The 19,239-nt window shown below is 36.0% G+C and overlaps 1 protein-coding gene across 10 annotated transcripts in view; it reads right to left on the bottom strand.

Moving 5' to 3' along the window:
* Positions 1 to 19,239, bottom strand: part of Nbeal1 (neurobeachin like 1) — a 194,684-nt gene that overhangs the window by 99,117 nt on the left and 76,328 nt on the right. For all 10 annotated transcript variants that reach the window (XR_015737269.1, XM_087903350.1, XM_087903357.1 and 7 more), the window contains 5 exons: positions 5,510 to 5,608; positions 4,841 to 5,421; positions 3,844 to 3,976; positions 3,147 to 3,266; positions 1,797 to 2,100 (listed from right to left, as the gene is read on the bottom strand). Coding sequence is in view for 9 of the 10 variants with exons in the window: in XM_087903350.1 (XP_087759476.1) it covers positions 1,797 to 2,100; positions 3,147 to 3,266; positions 3,844 to 3,976; positions 4,841 to 5,421; positions 5,510 to 5,608 (1,237 nt within the window). In the remaining variant the exon portion in view is untranslated. The remainder of the gene's footprint in view (positions 1 to 1,796; positions 2,101 to 3,146; positions 3,267 to 3,843; positions 3,977 to 4,840; positions 5,422 to 5,509; positions 5,609 to 19,239) is intronic.

The following is a 19,239-nucleotide window of genomic DNA, read 5'->3' as shown; positions in this document are numbered from 1 at the left end:
AGCATGGAGGCACACAACTTTAATCCTAGCACTCAGAAGGCAGAAGCAAGCAGATCTCTGTAAATTCAAGGCTAGCCAGGGCTATCTGATAGGACTCTATCCTAAAAAAAAAAAAAAAAAAAGAAAGAAAGAAAAAAATTCAATCTGAACAGAAAGCAGAGAAATGAAAAGTAGGTAACAGTTCAAGTACTGTAAATAGGTAACAGTGGTCAATTTCATTTGCAACTAAAATGTAAGCTAAAACAAGGTTTCATCAGACATATAATGAAAGAAAAACATGAATGTGTATGGGGGGGAATATGTGCACATGTGTTTAAGTACATGTGCTCATGAGGCCAAAGAAAGATATTTACTGTCTTCCTCTATCTTTCTCCTCCTTTGCCTCTGCTTACTAAGCATAACCCAATGTGTGTCAAAAGTGCAGCCACCTTATTTTTTTAAATAGGTCTTTTATTTTACCTGAAGTTCATCATTTTAGCTAGGGTGGCTGGCCCAAAAGCTCCTAGGACCCACTGAGCAGGATATTTTATGAAAAACAAGCTACACTGCAGAATTATGTCCATGACTCTTAAAATATTTAAATTTCAAATATTCTGATAGACTACAACTATAAAACTGTATGTTAGAATTATATAGTAATTACTATATTATATTAAAAATCACAGTCAAAAGGGGAAAAAAAGCCAAGAACATTTATAATGCTATCCAAGATTACCTAAGTGTCCTGCCATCAGAAATTCTTCAGGTATATTAACACATGAATTATAAAAAAGTGACTTATAAAAAAGTTCTGTAATAAGACTCATGATTTTGGAATTAGTTATATCATTTATATTGATAGGCTTATATTTGATTTCATTGACTCATTAACATCTGTCAAAAGAACCAACAGTGTTACAGACAGAACTGAATGACCTTAAAATTCACTTTAAAAACATAATTTCCAATATGACTGTATTGTAATTAGAGTCCTTAAATAAAAAACCGAAGTTAAATGATATCATAAGAATAGGGTTCTAATCTGACAGGGTCCCTTATAAGAAAAGGAAGAGACACTGTAGAGATCTGATCTTTTTCTCTGCCCAAATACATGTAGAGGAAAGATCAAATTGAGATTACAGTAAGAAGACACAAAACCAAGAGAAGCCTCACTAGAAAACAATATTCATATTACCTTAATCCTGGAAAATGAATTCTGGTGATTGAAGATGCAGGCTGTAGTAACTTGTTATGGTGATCCCAGGAGACTAACATAGGCAGTAGTTTCAATAATTAAGAAATTTAAGTATTTCCCAAAATGGGGCTAGAAAGATGGCTCAGTGGTTAAGAGTGCTTACTGCTCTTGCACAGGATCTGGGTTAGGTTCTCTGCACACTTACCAAGTAGTTCCCAATTGCCTTTAACTCCATTTCTAGGAGATCTGATTCCCTCTGGCCTGTCAGGACACATGCACACACATGGTGCACATGAACCGACAAAGATGCACACAAACATACAAATACAAAAGTAAATCTTTATTTCCTAAATGCTAGTTTTAGTTATGCCTACAAGAAAAGTATGGTACACAACAGACTTTTCTTTTCAGTTCCAATTAAAACAACCACAGGTCTATAATGCAGTTCAGTGTTTATTATGTGCTAGATCCCGGAAATATGACTGACTGACTGACTGAATGAATGAATCAGTGAATGAACTGATGAATAGATTCTTCAAATCAAATAACTCTTTAGGATGCATTCAGACAAAAGGGGGCTGGGGGAGAGACAATGCTAAGTACCGTGACTGTATATGCTTACCTGCTAAATATAAGGCCTTGACCTGTGAAGGCTGGAGTACTTCATGGAATACAATAACAGAACCTAGCTGGCCTTCCAAGGATGTGGGGCAACCCCATTCACTATCTTGAGTTCCAGCTGAAATTAATTTGGTAATTAATCTTGATTTTTCAATTGCTCCACCCCAGGAGGCTGATGACAATATTCCACCAAATGATGTCCGGTGAGGGGTTATGGGAGTAGAAAATGGTGGATCTGGGATTTGAGATGGTGGAGGAGTAGTGGTTCTTTGCCCAGCTGAACCAATACAACAGGAAGTAAATGGCTAAAAATTAAACAAAAAATGACAAAAAGTATTTAAAATCATACAACTTGAAATAAATCTCTCTTCACATTTAAACAGTGTAAAGTTGGTGGCACATACTTAAGTCCTGGCATTGGTGAAGGCCAAGGCAAAGGAATCATGAGCTGATAATAAGACCCTATTCAAAAAACACAAAACTAAACAATGAACTGAAATACTATGGAGTTGAACATGCAGCTCCATGGTAAAATACTTGTCTAGCATGTATGAAGCTTGAGTTTGATACCAATCAATAGAAAGATAAACAACTAAACTTCAAAATTAAGTAAAAATAAGAGCAAGTCATTTATATAAAAGCAAGCAAACAAACACTTTGAAAATAGAAGTGGAAGTCAATTTTTCAACTGGATCACAATACATATAGGGAAGTATATACCTAAGACATCAACATCAAATTTATTTTTAACTGAGATATTATTTTTTGTTTGTTTTTTTTGAGACAGGGTTTTGGTTTTGCTTTTTGTTGTTTTTTTTTAAGCTTTGGAGCATGTCCTGGAACTAGCTCTTTTAGACCAGGCTGGCCTTGAACTCACAGAGATCTGCCTGCCTCTGCCTCCTGAGTGTTGGGATTCACTACTGTCTGGCAATGGGTATTATTTTGAAAGTTAAAAGAGCTTTACTATTATCTAAAATAGAGATAATTACTTTCCCCTATAAAATTTATTGAGTATTATGTAACAGTATAATGTTAATTAAAAGTTACCTTCAATAGTCATGATGAAAAATAAGAAACTTACTAGGAAAATTATACTGACAAATATTCTACTTCATCCAGAAGACTTTCTTAAATTAGCCAATCTCAAAAAGCTTTCTTAACCTTCGTGGAGAATAAAGCTTGAAGCTACTTCATGACTAGTTCAAATTTAACAAAGATATTTAAGAGAGATAGAAAAGTATATCATAGCATTTTAGGAAAATATTTAGAATATATTTTCTAAATATTCTCAGCATTTTGCAATCAATTAGGGTCACAAAAAAAAAACAACAAAGAAGCTACATATACTGACCTCATTCATGGCAGGAAATCTGAGAGGAGCAGAAACCTTTTGTTGTCCATTGTCATAGATATAGACAATACTCTGACCAAAGGGCCTTTTCCCAGGCATATGAACAATGGTTATGTTGTGCTAATGAAGTAAAGCACATATTAAAATGACTAAAATTACATCATGTCTTTGCAATGACATATGCTTACAGATTACTACTTCATAATCTGTGCGAACAAAAAATATTAAGGAAAGCTAAAATGCTGACTCAATGATGTTCTCAAAACAAGTAACAATCTTTATGTACTATAAAACAATTAAGCTTTTATCAGAAGACTCACAAAAAATATGTTTCTTCTCCATTTTCTAAGGTTCTAAATATTCTTAAAATTATTTTCTTCAAGGAGAACCATTTTATATTTTTGAGGTAAGCAACAAAAATACATTGATTTAACATTAATTCATTAGAAATGAATACTGGCAGACAAAACCTCCTCTTATAAATGCATCAAACTGTTATACTTCTTTTTTGAGACAGGGTTTCTTTATAGCTTCGGAGCCTATCCTAAAACTAGCTCTTGTGGACCAGGCTGGCCTTGGAACTCACAGAGAGTCGCCTGCCTCTGCCTTCGGAGTGCTGGGATTAAAGGTGGGCAACGTTATACATCTTAAAGGAAAGACAGAATGAAGAGTTTGATGTGGCATCCTGAAGTCTTACCCAGAGAGAATCACAGAAACTGTGGTCAGGAAGCATAACTGTTGCATATTCTCTTTTTGTGCACACTGCCACAACCAACATACCTGAGTGAGTAATAAAAGCTTCAAAACCCATTCCACTTCCTGTAAAAAAACTAACAAAAATATATGTTATCAGAACCTCTGAAATAAAGTAGACAAGTCTCTTCATCATTGAAGTTCACCATCGTGAACATATAATGTGATTACAAATACCTTTATCAGCAATGCTGCAGTCTTAACGCTATTGCTATACAACAGACTTGGTTTCAGTCATTTTTTTTTTAAATCCATTTTTGGCATAGAAGTTAAAAAATATAAAAGGTAACCCTGGAAGTGGGATTCCACTATCAAGCCAGAGCAGTGGTTTTCAACGTTCCTGATGCCGTGATCCTTTAATATAGAGTTCATGTCGTAGTGACCCCTAGCTATAAAATTATTTTCAGTGCTACTACATAACTGTAATTTTGCTACTGTTACAAAGCAAATATAATTATCTGTGTTTTCTAATGGTTTTAGGTGACCCTTGTGAAAGGGTCCTTCGATGCCCCCCAAAGGACTCACAACCCACAGGGTGAGAACTTCTGAGCTAGAACAAAACCACAAATTTCAAATCTTTTAAACTCTTCCAAACATCCAGAAAGCACACATAAAAGTTTTAATAATCATAAGGCATATTAAAAATACTTAGCTACTGAGGCCTGAATGTTTGCCATGAGAACACAGCTCCTTCAGTGGACAGTTTACTATTTCTTCTCCACTTGTATACCACTTTCATTTTTGCTTCCTAAAGTTACTCAGCATTTAGCCAGAAAATATACAAAATACAGAATTATTTTGAAAGCAATAAAGCACTTCTAAACTATATACAGGCACAAGATAAAAAAATTTCATATAAACTGTTATCGATACTTTATCCTACTTAAAAATCTTCATTTTTTTTGACATCTTCATTCATATTCCACAATTTGTACCATTACCTATATAATTGTTTCCTTTTTCCTCCTTTGTTAGCAGTGTTAAGGGGTAATTGATCCTGATCTAAGCAAAACCAAGCAGAGAAGGAAAATGCAGACCCAGGCCATTTCTGAATGGCAGGCACAGAAATTCCTGCCATACTATGTGACAAATTAAAATACTGCAGTGCACTCTCCAGATTGAGTTTCCGTGCCATTGTCAGAATTGCACGAGTCACAGGAATGGTATACGGATGAATAAACTCAGATTCATCTACTCTCAGCAATCGTAGTAGTCGACGGATTTCTTCTGAACTCACAGACAGACTCCCCAATGAACCATGAATTGTTATCAAGTTCTCAGCACAAGTTCGATGTAGGGAAGAATGGGATTCAAGAGTTTCAATGATTCTTATTCCCATGTTCGCATTCACACACATAGTTCGGCTCTGTTTATTAATACAACAAATTTTTTTCAGCCAATCTGAGATGAATATTTGTAGGTCATGTGATTCTAGCTCCGGAAGCCATTGGATAAGAACCAAGAGAGGATGGACATTACAAATGCCCAAAATTCCAACTGAAGTATGATCACCTTCTGCAGCCTGAAAAGTGACACAGAAGTAAAAAGTTAGTTACTATCCTTAAAGTTAAAACAAAGGAACTTCACATCATAATGGTTAAAAAACTTACCATATTCATAAGTTCTTTCAGCAGTTCTAGTGATGGCTGACCCAAAGATTTTAATACCTCAAACATATGCATATAGCCAATTCTTTCTTTAAATACTTCCTGGAGGGGAAGACAACGTATCAAAGCATATTTTCAGTGATTAAATTTGTTGGAATATTAAATATTGAAAACTATTTGGTTAATAAAATTCAAGAAAAGACTATGAGACCAGGTTTTTTTTATTATTATTTTCATTGAGTTCTACATTTTTCCTTGCTCCCTTTCATACCTCATCACTCCCCTTCAACCCTCTCCCAAGGTCCCCATGCTCCCAATTTACTCAGGAGATCTTGTCTTTTTCTACTTCTCATGCAGATTAGACCTATGTTTGTTTCTCTTAGGGTCCAATTGTTGTCTAGGTTCTCTAGGATTGATTTGTGAGCTGGTTTTCTTTATGTTTAAAAACCACCTCTGAGTGTGATAATTGTCTTTCTATTTGAGTGAGAGTTACCTCACTCAAAATGATGTTTTCTACCTCCATCCATTTTCCTGCAAAATTCAAGATGTCGTTATTTTTCTCTGTTTTATAGTACTCCATTGTATAAATGTACCACATTTCCTTATCCATTCTTCGGTTGAGGGACATTTAGGTTGTTTCCAGGTTCTGGCTATGACAAACAAAGCTGCTATGAACATAGTTGAGCACATGTCCTGTGGCATGATTGAGTATCCTTTGGATAGATAACCCAAAAGTAGTATTACTGGGTCTTGAGGAAGGTTGCTTCCTAATTTTTTGAGAAATTGCCACACTGACAACGAAAGCAGTTTTGTTCTCTGATTACTATCTATGTTCATCTATATCCATCCCCTCCCACCACCCTAGGGTCTTTTCTATGTTGCCTAAGCTGCCCTTAAAATTGCAATCCTTCTATCTGTCTTACCTATCTCAAAAACTGGGATAACAGGCATATGCCCTTGAACCTGACTGTATCAATCTTAGAATAGATGCTATATTATTTCTGTAATAATAATAAAGGTACAAAAGTCCAGCAAAATGAAAAATAGACTTAATTAGAAACAACTGTGGTACAGAACTCTTTTTCTGTATATTAACTTATATGACACTTCCTTTACCCTCATTCCCCTCCCTCTCTCTCTTCCTCCCCCATCCCAAAACAAGGTTTAACTATAAATAGCTTTGACTGGCCTGGAGCTCTATCAAGAGAGAGAGAGAGAGAGAGAGAGAGAGAGAGGGGAAGAAGAGGAGGGGAGGGAGGAAGGAGAGGGGAGGGGGAAGGGGAGGGGAAGAAGAAGGGAAAAACATCAAGCAAGGGCTAGATTAGATTCCTGATTAGTGTGGTGGCTCAGAACTAGGAAGGTACAGACCGAAGGAACAAGTGTTCAAGGCCACCCCAGGCTATATACTAAGGCCATATTTAAATAACAAGGACTAGAGATGTAGCTCAGTAGCAGAGTAGAGGCCCTGAGTTTCGTCTATTACAATGCTCAAATTTTAGTGGCCAAAATAAAAGTACAAAGAATTTTCTCTCTGTTCTCTCTGTCTAAATGATCTGGAGCATCAATTTCACATTAGCGTTCCTAAAATCATGTACATTTTTTTAACTCAAAGATTAAAAATAAAATATAAAGACTACCAAAAACCTAGAAAATATAAAATCAGTCCATTAAATTAGGCAAAAATAGATACACCAACCATAAAAAGGTTTAAACAAAATACCAGTTATCTCTATAAGGAATAGATTGCATGCCAAGGGTAAGAATAAAGTCATTTTGATGGGGAATCTTTGTTAGCCAATGATCTTTAAGAGGTTAGACCAGGTTAAGGCGTGACCTTTTGGGTACTTGGAGAAAATCACTGGCCCATCCACAGTTCTCTCTGTAGTTCCCATGCTACACAGCTGAGGTTGGACTTCTCATTCCTGTTTCATGAATTTGCCCCTTATAATAAAGAAGAATATAATTGGTATATCTTGAAGTTAGCCTGGGATTCTTTGACCCGTGTCCTTCAACAGTTGGCTTGGGGACCATTACATCCACATTTTGGAATCCCCACAGCTCCAGTCAGCCACCACTGGGTCACACGTAGGTATTTGGGCACTGACCCTCCTTGTGCATGGCTCTACAGCAATCTCTGGCCTAAGTGGCATCCGGGAGCAGCTCTGGGTCTGGCTTCCCGGGCGTCTCAAAGGTACAGGTAGGGTATGGGATTCCCTGGTTGTCTCTGTTGGCATTGCTGCCTTCCTGTCCCTCCAGAACCCATGCTGCTGCCACAGAGGGAGCAGCATGGGTTTTGTACTGATGGAAGGTTCTGGATTTTCTCTTTATCCTGGTCACCAACTCTCAAAATCACTTTGATCACTTTAATAACTGATTCTAATTTAAGATCTTTCAGTATCTAATGGGTTAAATCAATTTGAAAAGTTCTTGGCTAGGATTTTCTGACCACGCAGATACAACTGCGACACCTGTTGGTCGGTAACAGTTATTGCACAAACTTCAATTCAATATACCTTATATAATTTCACCATAACAAATAATTTATCAATGCAAGACAACAGTTTTTTAACTAATACTATGTATGGCATTATGCAAGGCTTATGTGATTTCCATCCTACATCCCTATATTTTATTCCAGGGATTAGCTTTGTATTTCATATTTTCTCCTTTAAAAATGGTTTGATAACAGAGGCAATTTAAGACTGATAATGACCAGCTAAAAGGAAAAATCGGCACTCTGGAGAAGAATATGATGAATTTGATGGACAAAACCTAGTCAATGATGGAAGGGTGAAGAGACACTGTCTAAGAGAATTCATGCTGTTGAATGTATTAAGAAAAATCTGTTAAACAGTTATGATAGATTTAAGGATAGGGTGTCTGTCCACGAAGGTAATATGTATGCCATAAAAATTATGTCCAAGATCCAGAGTAAGCAATCTCTACTGGAACAGGTACTGGGGAGTAACTTCTGAACAAGTGAGCCAGAGCCAGAGACTGCTGAGAGTCACGACGTGAATCAAGGGAGCGGATCTAAGCCAGGACCTCTACCAGTATAGGCATGAGTCTGGGACCTCAGAGGGACTAGGCCTTAGACAGGACCTCTGTGGGCCTGGGCATTGGTCTGGGACATCAAAGGCAATAGGCAGGAACCTGGAACCTCTGCGGGTCCAAGCGTAAGACTGGGACCACTGAGGGAGTAAGCCTGAGTCAGGTCCTCTGCGTTTCCGGGCGCACTCGAGCCTGGGAACTCCGAGGCACTAGACCGGAGCCAAAAACCTTTGCAGGACCAACTCCAAGCAAGGGACATCCACAGGAGGGGATCCAGACCAGGATTTACAGAAACAGATAAAAGCCTGTAACCTAGTGGGCCTGAGACAAAAACTCCAAGGGAGCAGAGAAAAACACAGGAGCACTGAGCTATCTCCAGGAACAAGAGTAACCAATGGGTAAACTAGAACTGTGGCACTAACTGTACCACAAGGAACAACCATCTGAGCTTAGGATTCTTTGGCACCTAGAAGATTAATCAACAGAATCTCAGACAGCCCCAACTATACCTATTAGAAGAAAAGATGAGTAGAGAAAGTAAGAACACACACTATACCACAAAGAGCAACACAACACCAGTAAAACCTAAAGATCCTACAACAGCAAGACTTGAACAAAACCAAATATAGATGAAGCAGATGAAAATGACCTACAAAATAACTTCAAGAGAATGTCTGAAACTCTTAAAGAGGAAATGAGAAATTCCCTTAAAGAAATGGATTAAAGACAAATAAAAAATTGGAAGACATCAGCAAATCCCTCAGGGAAAACCAAGAAAAAGAAATCAAACATATGAAAGAAATTATTCAAGACTTGAAAACTGAAATAGAGATAATACAGAAAACACAAGTCATGGGAATTATAGAAACAGAAATCAGGAAAAAAGATCATGAACCACAAAAACAAGCACGAACAGCAGAATACAAGAGATGGAAGAGAGAATCTTAAGTACTGAAGATACAGTAGAGGAAATAGAATCAGTTAAAGAAAACATTAAATTTAACAAAAGCTTAACCCAAAATAGCTAGGAAATATGGAACCCTATGAAAAGGAAATCTAAGAATAGGTATAGAAGAAGGAGAAGTAGTTCAACTCAAAAGCACATAAAATATATTTAACAAAATCATAGAAGAAAACGCTCCCAACCTAAAGAAAGATATGCCTATGAAGATACAAGAAGCTTACAGAGCAACAAATACACTGGATAAAAAAAAAAAGTCCTCTCGCCAAATAATCAAAACAATAAACATACAAAGTAAAGAAAGAATATTAAGAGCTGCAAAGGAAAAAGGTCAAGTAACATATAAAGGTAGACCTATCAGAATTACACCTGACTTCTCATTGGAGACAATGAAAGCTATAAGGTTATGGTCAAGTGTTATGCAGACATTAAGAGACCATGGATGCCAGCCCAGACTATTATACCCAGTAAAACTTAAAATCACCATAGAAAGGCAAAACAAGATATTTCATGACAAAACTAGATTTCACCAATACCTAGCTACAAACCCAGCCCTACACAAAATATTAGAAGGAAAACTCCCACCCAAGGAAGTTGGCTACACCAACAAAAACACAGACAATTGATGGTCTCATAGCAGCAAATCCCAAAGAAGAAAAAAAAACCACACAAATTAACATTACCAACAATGAAAAGTAAACTAACAAGAGATAGCAATCACTGGTCATTAATATCTAACAAAATAGAATTCAAGCTAAAATCAGTCAAAAGAGACAAAGAAGGTCATATTAGTCACAGGAAAAATCCATCAAGAAGAAATATCAATACTGAACATCTATACCCCAAATAAAAGGGGACCCTCATATGTAAAAGAAACACTTCTAAGCTTAAATCATATATTAAACCATACAGACTAATAGTAGGAGACTTCCAACACTCCACTCTCACCACTGGAAAGGTCAGTCGGACAAAAATGAACAGAGAAATAAGAGAACAGGTGTTTGACTTAAATAGACTTAACAGACATCTATAAAATACTCTTATCCAAACAGAAAAGAATCCACCTTCTTCTCAGCATCTCATGGAACCTTCTCAAAAACTGACCACATACTTGGTAATAAAACAAACCTCAACAAATACCAAAAAATTTGGAATAACCCAATGTACCATGTTTTAAAACTAGAAGTCAAGAGCAATACTAATTTCCAGAAAACCCATGGAAATTAAACAATGCTTACCTGAATCATCAACGGATCAAGGAAGAAATAAAGGGAGAAATAAAAACTTCCTAAAATTCAATGAAAATGACCACACAACATACCAAAACTTATGGGACACAATGAAAGCAGTGTTAAGTGTTTATAGCACTAAACGCCTACATGAAGAAGTTGGAAAAAACACACTAGTGAATTAACAGAACATTTGAAAATTTTAGAACTAAAAGAAGCAAAACTCACTTAAGGGAACTAGACAGAAAATAATCAAATTGAGAGCTGAAATCAACAAAATAGAAACAAAGAAAACAATACAAAGAATCAGTGAGACAAAGAGTTGGTTCTTCAAGAAAAATCAACAAAACAGACAAACCTCTATCCAAACTAACCAAAAGACAGTGAGAGAATATCCAAATTAAGAAAATCAGAAATGAAAAGGAGGACAATACAACAGACATGGAGGAAACACAGAGAATCATCAGGTCATATTTTGAAAACTCCATAAGATTGGAAAACTTAAAAGAAATGGACAACTTTCTGGCTAAATATCACTTATCAAAATTAAATCAAGACTAGATAAGCAAATTAAACAGACCTATAACTTCTGAAGAAATAGAAACAGTCATCAAAAGTCTCCCAACAAAAAAAGGCCCAGGATCAGATAGTTTCAGCTCAGAATTCCACAAGACTTTCAAAGAAGAACTAAAAATTATTAAGAACTCAAATTATTTCACACAACAGAAACACAAAGAACACTGCCAAACTCTTTTTATGAGGCTACAATTACCCTGATACCCAAACTATAGAAAGACATTACTAAGAAGGAGAATTACATGCCAATCTCACTCATGATTAATGTAAAAATATTAAATGAAATAATAGCAAATCGAATCCAAGAACACATCAGAACCATCATTCACCATGATCAAGTTGGCTTCATCCCGGAGATGCAGGAATGGTTTAACATACAGAAATCTGTCAACATAATCTACCATATAAAAAAAACCAGGAAAAAATAAAAACTACATGATCATCTCATTAGACGCTGAATAAGCTTTCGACAAAATACAACATCCCTTCGTGATACAGGTCTTGGAGAGAACGGGGATACAAGGAACATACCTAAACATAATAAAGGCAATAGACAGCAAGACAACAGCCAATATCAAACTAAATGGAGAGAAACACACAGTGATACCACTGAAATCAGGAAAAAGACAAGGTTGTCCAGTCTTTCCATATCTATTCAATATAGTTCTTGAGGTCCTAGCTAGAGCAATAAGACACAAAAAGGAGATCAAGGGGATACAAATCAGCAAAGAAGAAGTCAAACTCTCACTGTTTGCTTATGATATGATAGTTTACATAAGCGACCCCAAAAATTCCACCAAGGAACTTCTATGACTTTCAGTAATGTAACAGGATACAAGATTAACTCAAAATAATCAGTAGCCCTCCTGGACACAGATGATAAAAGGGCTGGAGAAGAAATTAGAGAAACAATACCCTTAAGAATAGCCACAAATAACACAAAACATCTCGGAGTAACTCTAACCAAACAAGTGGAAGACTTGTATGACAAGAACTTTAAATCTTTGAAGAAAGAAATTAAAGAAGACACCAGAAACTGGAAAGATCTCCCATGTTCTTGGGTAGGCAGAATTAACATAGTAAAAATGGCAATCTTAACAAAAGCAATCTACAGATTCAATGCAATGCCCATCAAAATCCCAGCAAACTTCTTTACAGACCATGAAAGAACAGTACTCAACTTCATATGGAAAAGCAAAAAATCCAGGATAGTCAAAACAATCCTGTAAAATAAAAGAACTTCTGGAAGAATCACAATCCCTGACTGCAAACTCTAATACAGATCTACAGTACTGAAAACAGCCTGCTATTGGCATAAGAACAGACAGGAGAACCAATGGAACTGAACAGAAGACCCGGATATTAATCCACACTCCTTTGAACACCTGATTTTTGATAAACAAAAGCAAAAAGTATCAAATGGAAGAAAAGATAGCATATTTAACAAATGGTGCTGGCATAACTAGATAGCAACATGTAGAAGAATAAAAATAGACCCATATCTATCACCATGCACGAAACTCAAATTTGGATCAAAGACCTCAACATAAAGCCAGCCACACTGAACCTATACAAGAGAAAGTGGGAAGTACAATTGAACTCACTGGCACAGAAGACCACTTCCTAAATACAACCCCAGCAGCACAGACGCTGAGAGAAGCAATTTATTAATTGCTTATTGTTAATATAAATTTATTAATTTATTAATGGGACCTCCTGAAACTGAAAAGCTTCTGTAAAGCAAAGGATATGGTCAACAAGACAAAACAACAACCTACAGAATGGGAAAAAAATCTTCACTTAACCCCACATCAGACAGAGGTCTGATTTCTAAAATATACAAAGAACTCAAGAAATTGGTCATCAAAAGAACACATAATCCAATTAAAAAAAAATGATTACAGACCTAATCGGAGAACTCGCAAAAGAGGAACCTAAAATGGCTAAAAGACACTTAAGAAAATGTTCAACATCTTTAGCAATCAGATAAATGCAAATCAAAATATTCTATCTTTTTTTATCCCTTGGAGAACTTAGACAACAATGAGGACAATAAGAGAAACTTATATAGATCTAATCTACACAGGAAGTAGAAAAAGACAAGATCTCCTGAATAAATTGGGAACATGGGGACCTCAAGGGAGGGTTGAAAAGAGGAGGAAAGAGACAGGGAAGGAAGCAAAGAAAAATGTAGAGCTCAATAAAAATCAATTAAAAAAACTGTAAAAAATTATGTCCAAGGATGAGATGTTATCCTTACTGGACAGACTTCATACCTTGGAATCCCAAGGAGGGCATTAGAACAAAACACTGGACAGGAGATCCAGACTTTACAAAAGGCAGTGGTTAAAAAAAAATTAAAAAGGTTAAAAAGTTATCGAAATTGTTGAGCAGGGACAAAAGTTACAAAGACAAAATTTAGCCCCATTAGTACAGACTAAACTCCTGGATGGCTTACCCAGAGTTCTAACTGCCTATCTAGTGATCTCCTTGGAAAGACCATTTGGTACCAAGTACCCTAAGGTAGTCAAAAAATATAAATGGGAACCCATTTGTATGAGTGATCTAAAAGAAATTAAATAAGCAATCATTTCTTACAGCCCACATTCACCCTTTGTTAGGAAAATGGTCAAAACATGGGCTTCAAGTAATAAGGCTACCCCACAAGCTCAACTTCAGTTAATCTCAGTGGTCCTAAAAGATGAACCGCAGCTTCTCTAAAAAGGTTATTGGAAAAAAAGACAAAAAATTTTGAACAAAAGGAAAAAGCAAAAGAACTTGAGATTTCCCAAGATCAAATTCTTAGTGAGGGTCCTTACTCTGATCCTAAGGACCAGGCTCTTTACAACAAACACACCTTATCCCTATACAGCACAGCAGCCTTAAATTCTTGGGACAGGATTCAGAAACCAAAAAAGAATATATATATATATATATATATATATATATATATATATATATTAGGGTTAAACAGGGTAAGAGAGAACCTTTTAGTGACTTTTTTCAAAGATTAAGGCTGGACAAATAGAAGTAACAGATCCAGAAGGTAGACGTATACTTATTAAATCTTTGGCTTTAAAAAATGCCAACTTAGAATGCAAAAAAAAATCCTTAGGCCTTTAAAGGTCAGATCAGCACCAATGGATGAATGGATCTGCATACAATGAATGTTGAGACATTTGACTATAATAATAAATTGGGTAGGAGAAGTGATTTCCAATGGTATGAGGAAACAGCAAAATGCTAAATATTTTAATTGTAGTAAAAAAGGAACATCTGAGAAAGGATTTTAGACAAAAAAAAAATTCCCAGAAATATCTACTCTAGAAATGGCAAGAATAGGAGGACTCAGCCTTCGGGTGTCTGTAGGAGGTGTGGCAAAGGCTGACATTGGACTAATAAATGTAGGTTGACAAAGGACAGACAAGACAATCTGATACCATTGGAGAACTCCTTGGGAGTCTCTTGCAGGTCCAATAGTCCAATCTGTCCCAGTTAGTGTGGAAATCATGACCCACAAAAAAAAAATTTAAAAATCCAGTGCCTACTGTAAAAAACCATGCTGATAGGAAAGATAAAATAGACGTGGAGAATAAATCAAAACCTCTAGTAGGCAATAAAATACATATTCTGGCAGACTTCTATAAATGATCAAAGACCAAAGCTAAAAATGTAAATGGCATTGTTATTGAGGGCTTGATAGACATGGGTGCAGACGTAAATATCATTACTCCAGAATCTTGGCATCCAAATTGGCCTCTTCAAGAGGCAGATACTCAGTTCCTAGAAATTAAAACCCTATTTCAAGTAAAACAATGCATGAAATGGGGGTAAATTCATCGGGCCAAAAGAAAAAAGGGAAGGCTGAGACCATATGTAGCTAATACTGTAATGAATTTATGGGGTTGCGACCTGTTGTAGTAATGAAATATTGAGGTTAACATTCCTGCAGTCCCCAAAACTTATGTTTCTGGGAAAGATATAAGGTATTGAAGACAAAAGTCAGCAGCCATTCAGGCTGTACAAGAACACAAAGCAACTAGCAAACCTTCAGAGGGTCTAATGGTCCCGCCTTTAAAATGGTTAACTGAGAAACCAATATGGGTTAAACAATGGCCTCTAACAGAAAGCTTTAAAACAGTTGGTACAGGAAAAACTAGTTGCTCAACATATTAAAAATTCTACCAGTCCTTAAAATTCTCCTGAATTTGTTGTTTAAAAAAATCTGAAAAATGGAAAATGGTAATAGATATTAAAGCTGTCAACAAGGTTATTAAGCCTATGGGCCCTCTACAATCTGAAATTCCTTTGTCTTCTCTGTTACCAAAAGGATGGCCTGTCATAGCTATTAATTTAAAAGATTGTTTCTTCACTATACCTTTACAAAATAAGGACTAAAAAAATTGCCTTCACAGTGCCTACTTATAATAATTCTCAGCCTACTAGGAAATACCAATGGACCATCCTCCCACAGAAAATGCTCAATAGCCCCACCCTGTGCCAATACTTTGTCAGTCAGTCATTGAAAATAATATGTAAGCAATTTTATAAGCTTGTAATTTACCATTACATGGATGGCATTTTGTTATCTGGTTTAAATGCAGATACCTTAAAAAAAATGTTTCAAAAAATAAAAAAAACAAAAACAAAATTGCCTAAATGGGGATTACAAATTGCTCCTAAAAAGATTTAAAGGGGAGATTCTGTTAATTACTTAGGTTACAAAATAGGAAATTTTTCTTTCTCCATGCCTATTTTGTCTATATTGCATTTTTATTGAATATATATCTTTATAAATAATGTTTAAGTTTTCCACAAGAAACATTAGATTTTTCTACAGATCCCTTTCCTCCAATAATCTTTAAAGTTTCCAGGAAAAAGATGTGGCCCCACAGCAATGACTCCACCTGGTTAAGATAAAATCATGATGCTGACAGCGCTAAAATAAAGATCGGTTTTTTTGGGTACTAGTTGCTAAAATGGTGCACCTTCTCACAACATTCTGGTCAGAACTTCAAAGAAAAACTTTGAAAACCCTATCAATTACTCAGAAATCATTTGCAATTATACTAGACAATAATCTAAAGAGAAAAAAGAGAAAAACTTGAATGAGATAACAGGTAATTTAGTATGAAGTTATTCATACTAATAATAATCATAGTGAGTAATAAAGTAAAAACTTGTGAGCTATTATTTATGGACAGTTTACATTTGTATAGTTTGTTATATACTAATACAAGTTCAAATTATATTTGCTATTTTTGTTTACAATATTTGTACACCTATGAAAAGTTATTTTATCAGATTGTATGCTGTAAGGAGCCATCAGGACATCACCATTATGGCGCTGGCGGTCCTGCAGCTTGGAGGTAAACAAATCCTTTTGAAGTTGCCTGCATTTGCACAACTGAGCCTTGTCCCTAGCCAATCCCGAAGCCCCGAGCTCCAGCAGAATGGTATTTACCAATCAGGACAGTATCCAAGGCCCTCCAACCTAGAAAAGCAGCTGCAGCTTGGTTTTTTTCTCCCTCTCTCGCCTTTTCTCCCTCTCTCGCTTCTTCCCCATTCTCGCTTCCTCTCTCTTTCTTCCTCTCTCTCTCCCTCTCTCGCTCCATGCTACCCCTTCAACCGAGAGGCTCCAATAAAGTGTGATTTGGGAAGAATCCTCGATTTCAGGGTCGTTATTGCTTGCTGGTCAAGCAGCGCGCCACAGTATGCATACATGTTTCTACCATCTTAAGACATTTTGTATATTGATACAATTTTAGTATATATTCATCATATTACAATAAATATTCCTACCTCTGATCAAGATACTTATACATTGTTTACATTTTGAGGTCATTGTCCTCCTTTACTGCAAAGTTGTTTAAATATTGTTTAACATTCTGATATAAAGTCTTAGTCTTTAAGTTATACAGGTATTAAGTATAATAATAGGTCAATAGTTATTCAAGTTTGATATACATATAGTCAGATTAATCAGGTTCTTTAGATACATAGAGATTATAGTGTGCATAGATAGGTAATCTTCAACCACTTCAAGGATCTGTAGAACATGGCATTTAAATAACTTAGGGTTCCATTGACATGAGACACGATTGCTCCTGACAATACTGATCTACTCCCAAGATAATGTTAAACAGCAAAGACATGCCACTTGGAGCTTGTTTTCTTCTTGGCACAATTGGCCTTTGGTCAAGGAACTGCCCATTCATTGACCACTGACAAAGTACATGGTGTATAGCAGTACACAAGAAAAAGACTGCCAAACCTTGCCAAAATAGGATAAGATGGTTCTAAAAATTTTCCTGACTCTGAAAATGGTCTGTCAGTTAAACTAGACCTTGGCTAGAGTTGGTTGCTTCAACATTGCAAATGCGACTTTGAGTGATTGCTCAGGTAGCCAGTTGCCTCTATCATATACTGTACATTTTGGAAGCTGCTTGATTGCACATCCTGCATATTCAAGTAATATTATCACCCTTCTGAGGCCTTCTAGGGGGTAATGAAGATTAGATAGTAGTAGTTATCTTCCTCTTATGATTTAGCCAAACCATTTCCAATGCAAGACTTAGACTCTTGAGGATAGAATGTTCATTAAAACATTTGTCATGTGTTCCTTGTTTAATATTGTTTATGCGGGTTGTGAGCACAATTTTATAATTGATATCTGTTCCTATTGTATATAATTTGTATTGGGTTTGGAATACTCTTATTTAGACAAAATGGGGAGGTGATGAAGAATCTTTAAAAGGTTGGACCAGGTTAGGGCATGAAATTTAGAGTAGCTGGAGAAAACTGCAAGCCCGCTCAGGGATCTCTGTCTCTCTCTGTGTTTCCCACATAACACAGCTAAGGTTAGACTTTTGTTCCCGTTTCATGAGTTTGCCCATTATAGTAAAGAAAAATATAATTGGTATATCATGAAGTTAGCCTGGGATTCCTTGACCCGCATCCTTCAACAATGTATTAAGGGCAACTTTGTCATAAAGCCTCTTACTTAGGAGGGAAGGTGTGGACCCTAAGCATATTAAGTATATACTCTAGCACTGAGCTAGAGCCCATCCTGTTACATAATCTTTAAAATGTTAAACCATGAAAGTATTACAATAAAACAAACAAACAAGCAAAACACTCACCTTTAAAATGACAGCCTTGAAGATTTGAATTTCAGAACAATAATATCAATTGGTTTTACTAATAAGTGAACCTGTAAGTACTTAAAGTGATTTCCCTTAAAACAATAAGACCCTTATATTAAATAACAAGTAAAATCAGAAATCAGACTATAAAGTCCGAAATAAACTTAACAAGGACTATAATATTTCAAGGAACATTGCTGAGAGCAGAAAAGAAGAGAATACAGTACTTCAGGGTGGAGATCAGAAGGTAGGGTGATGATCATGTCACTAACACACATTATATAATTAACTATGTGTCTGGTATGTTACACAGATAACTCAAAATACTTAGAACCACTCAATGAGCTACTTATCAGTATATGAGCATAATCAGATGAAACTACAGTCAGGACAGTGGGTAAGAACTGATATAAGGAGCTAGATGGACAGTTCCGCAATTTTGAGTACCAACTGCAATTCCAGAGGACCCAGGGTTCCATTCCCAGAACCCACATGGCAGCTCAGAACTGTCTGTAACTTCAGGTCCAGAGAATCTAACACCCCCCCACATATATATATGCAGACAAAACACCAATGCACATAAAAATTAATAAATCTTAGAGAGAAAGAACAAACATAAAACCTAGGTTAATAATCACAAGAAATGAAACAGAACTCTATAGCCACACATATTGGGAAAACAAGTTCCATATTGGCAAGGTAACCACATGTGAAAAATACTCATATTATGGATAGTTATAAACTAAATAGCAAATATGATTATTTTATTAA

The sequence above is a fragment of the Myodes glareolus genome, chromosome 1 (genome assembly GCF_982192425.1).
Source record: "Myodes glareolus chromosome 1, mMyoGla1.1, whole genome shotgun sequence".
In the NCBI taxonomy this organism is placed as follows: Eukaryota; Metazoa; Chordata; class Mammalia; order Rodentia; family Cricetidae; genus Myodes; species Myodes glareolus.
Note: the sequence above shows the minus strand (reverse complement) of the source record. Positions and strands in the feature narration are given on the sequence as shown.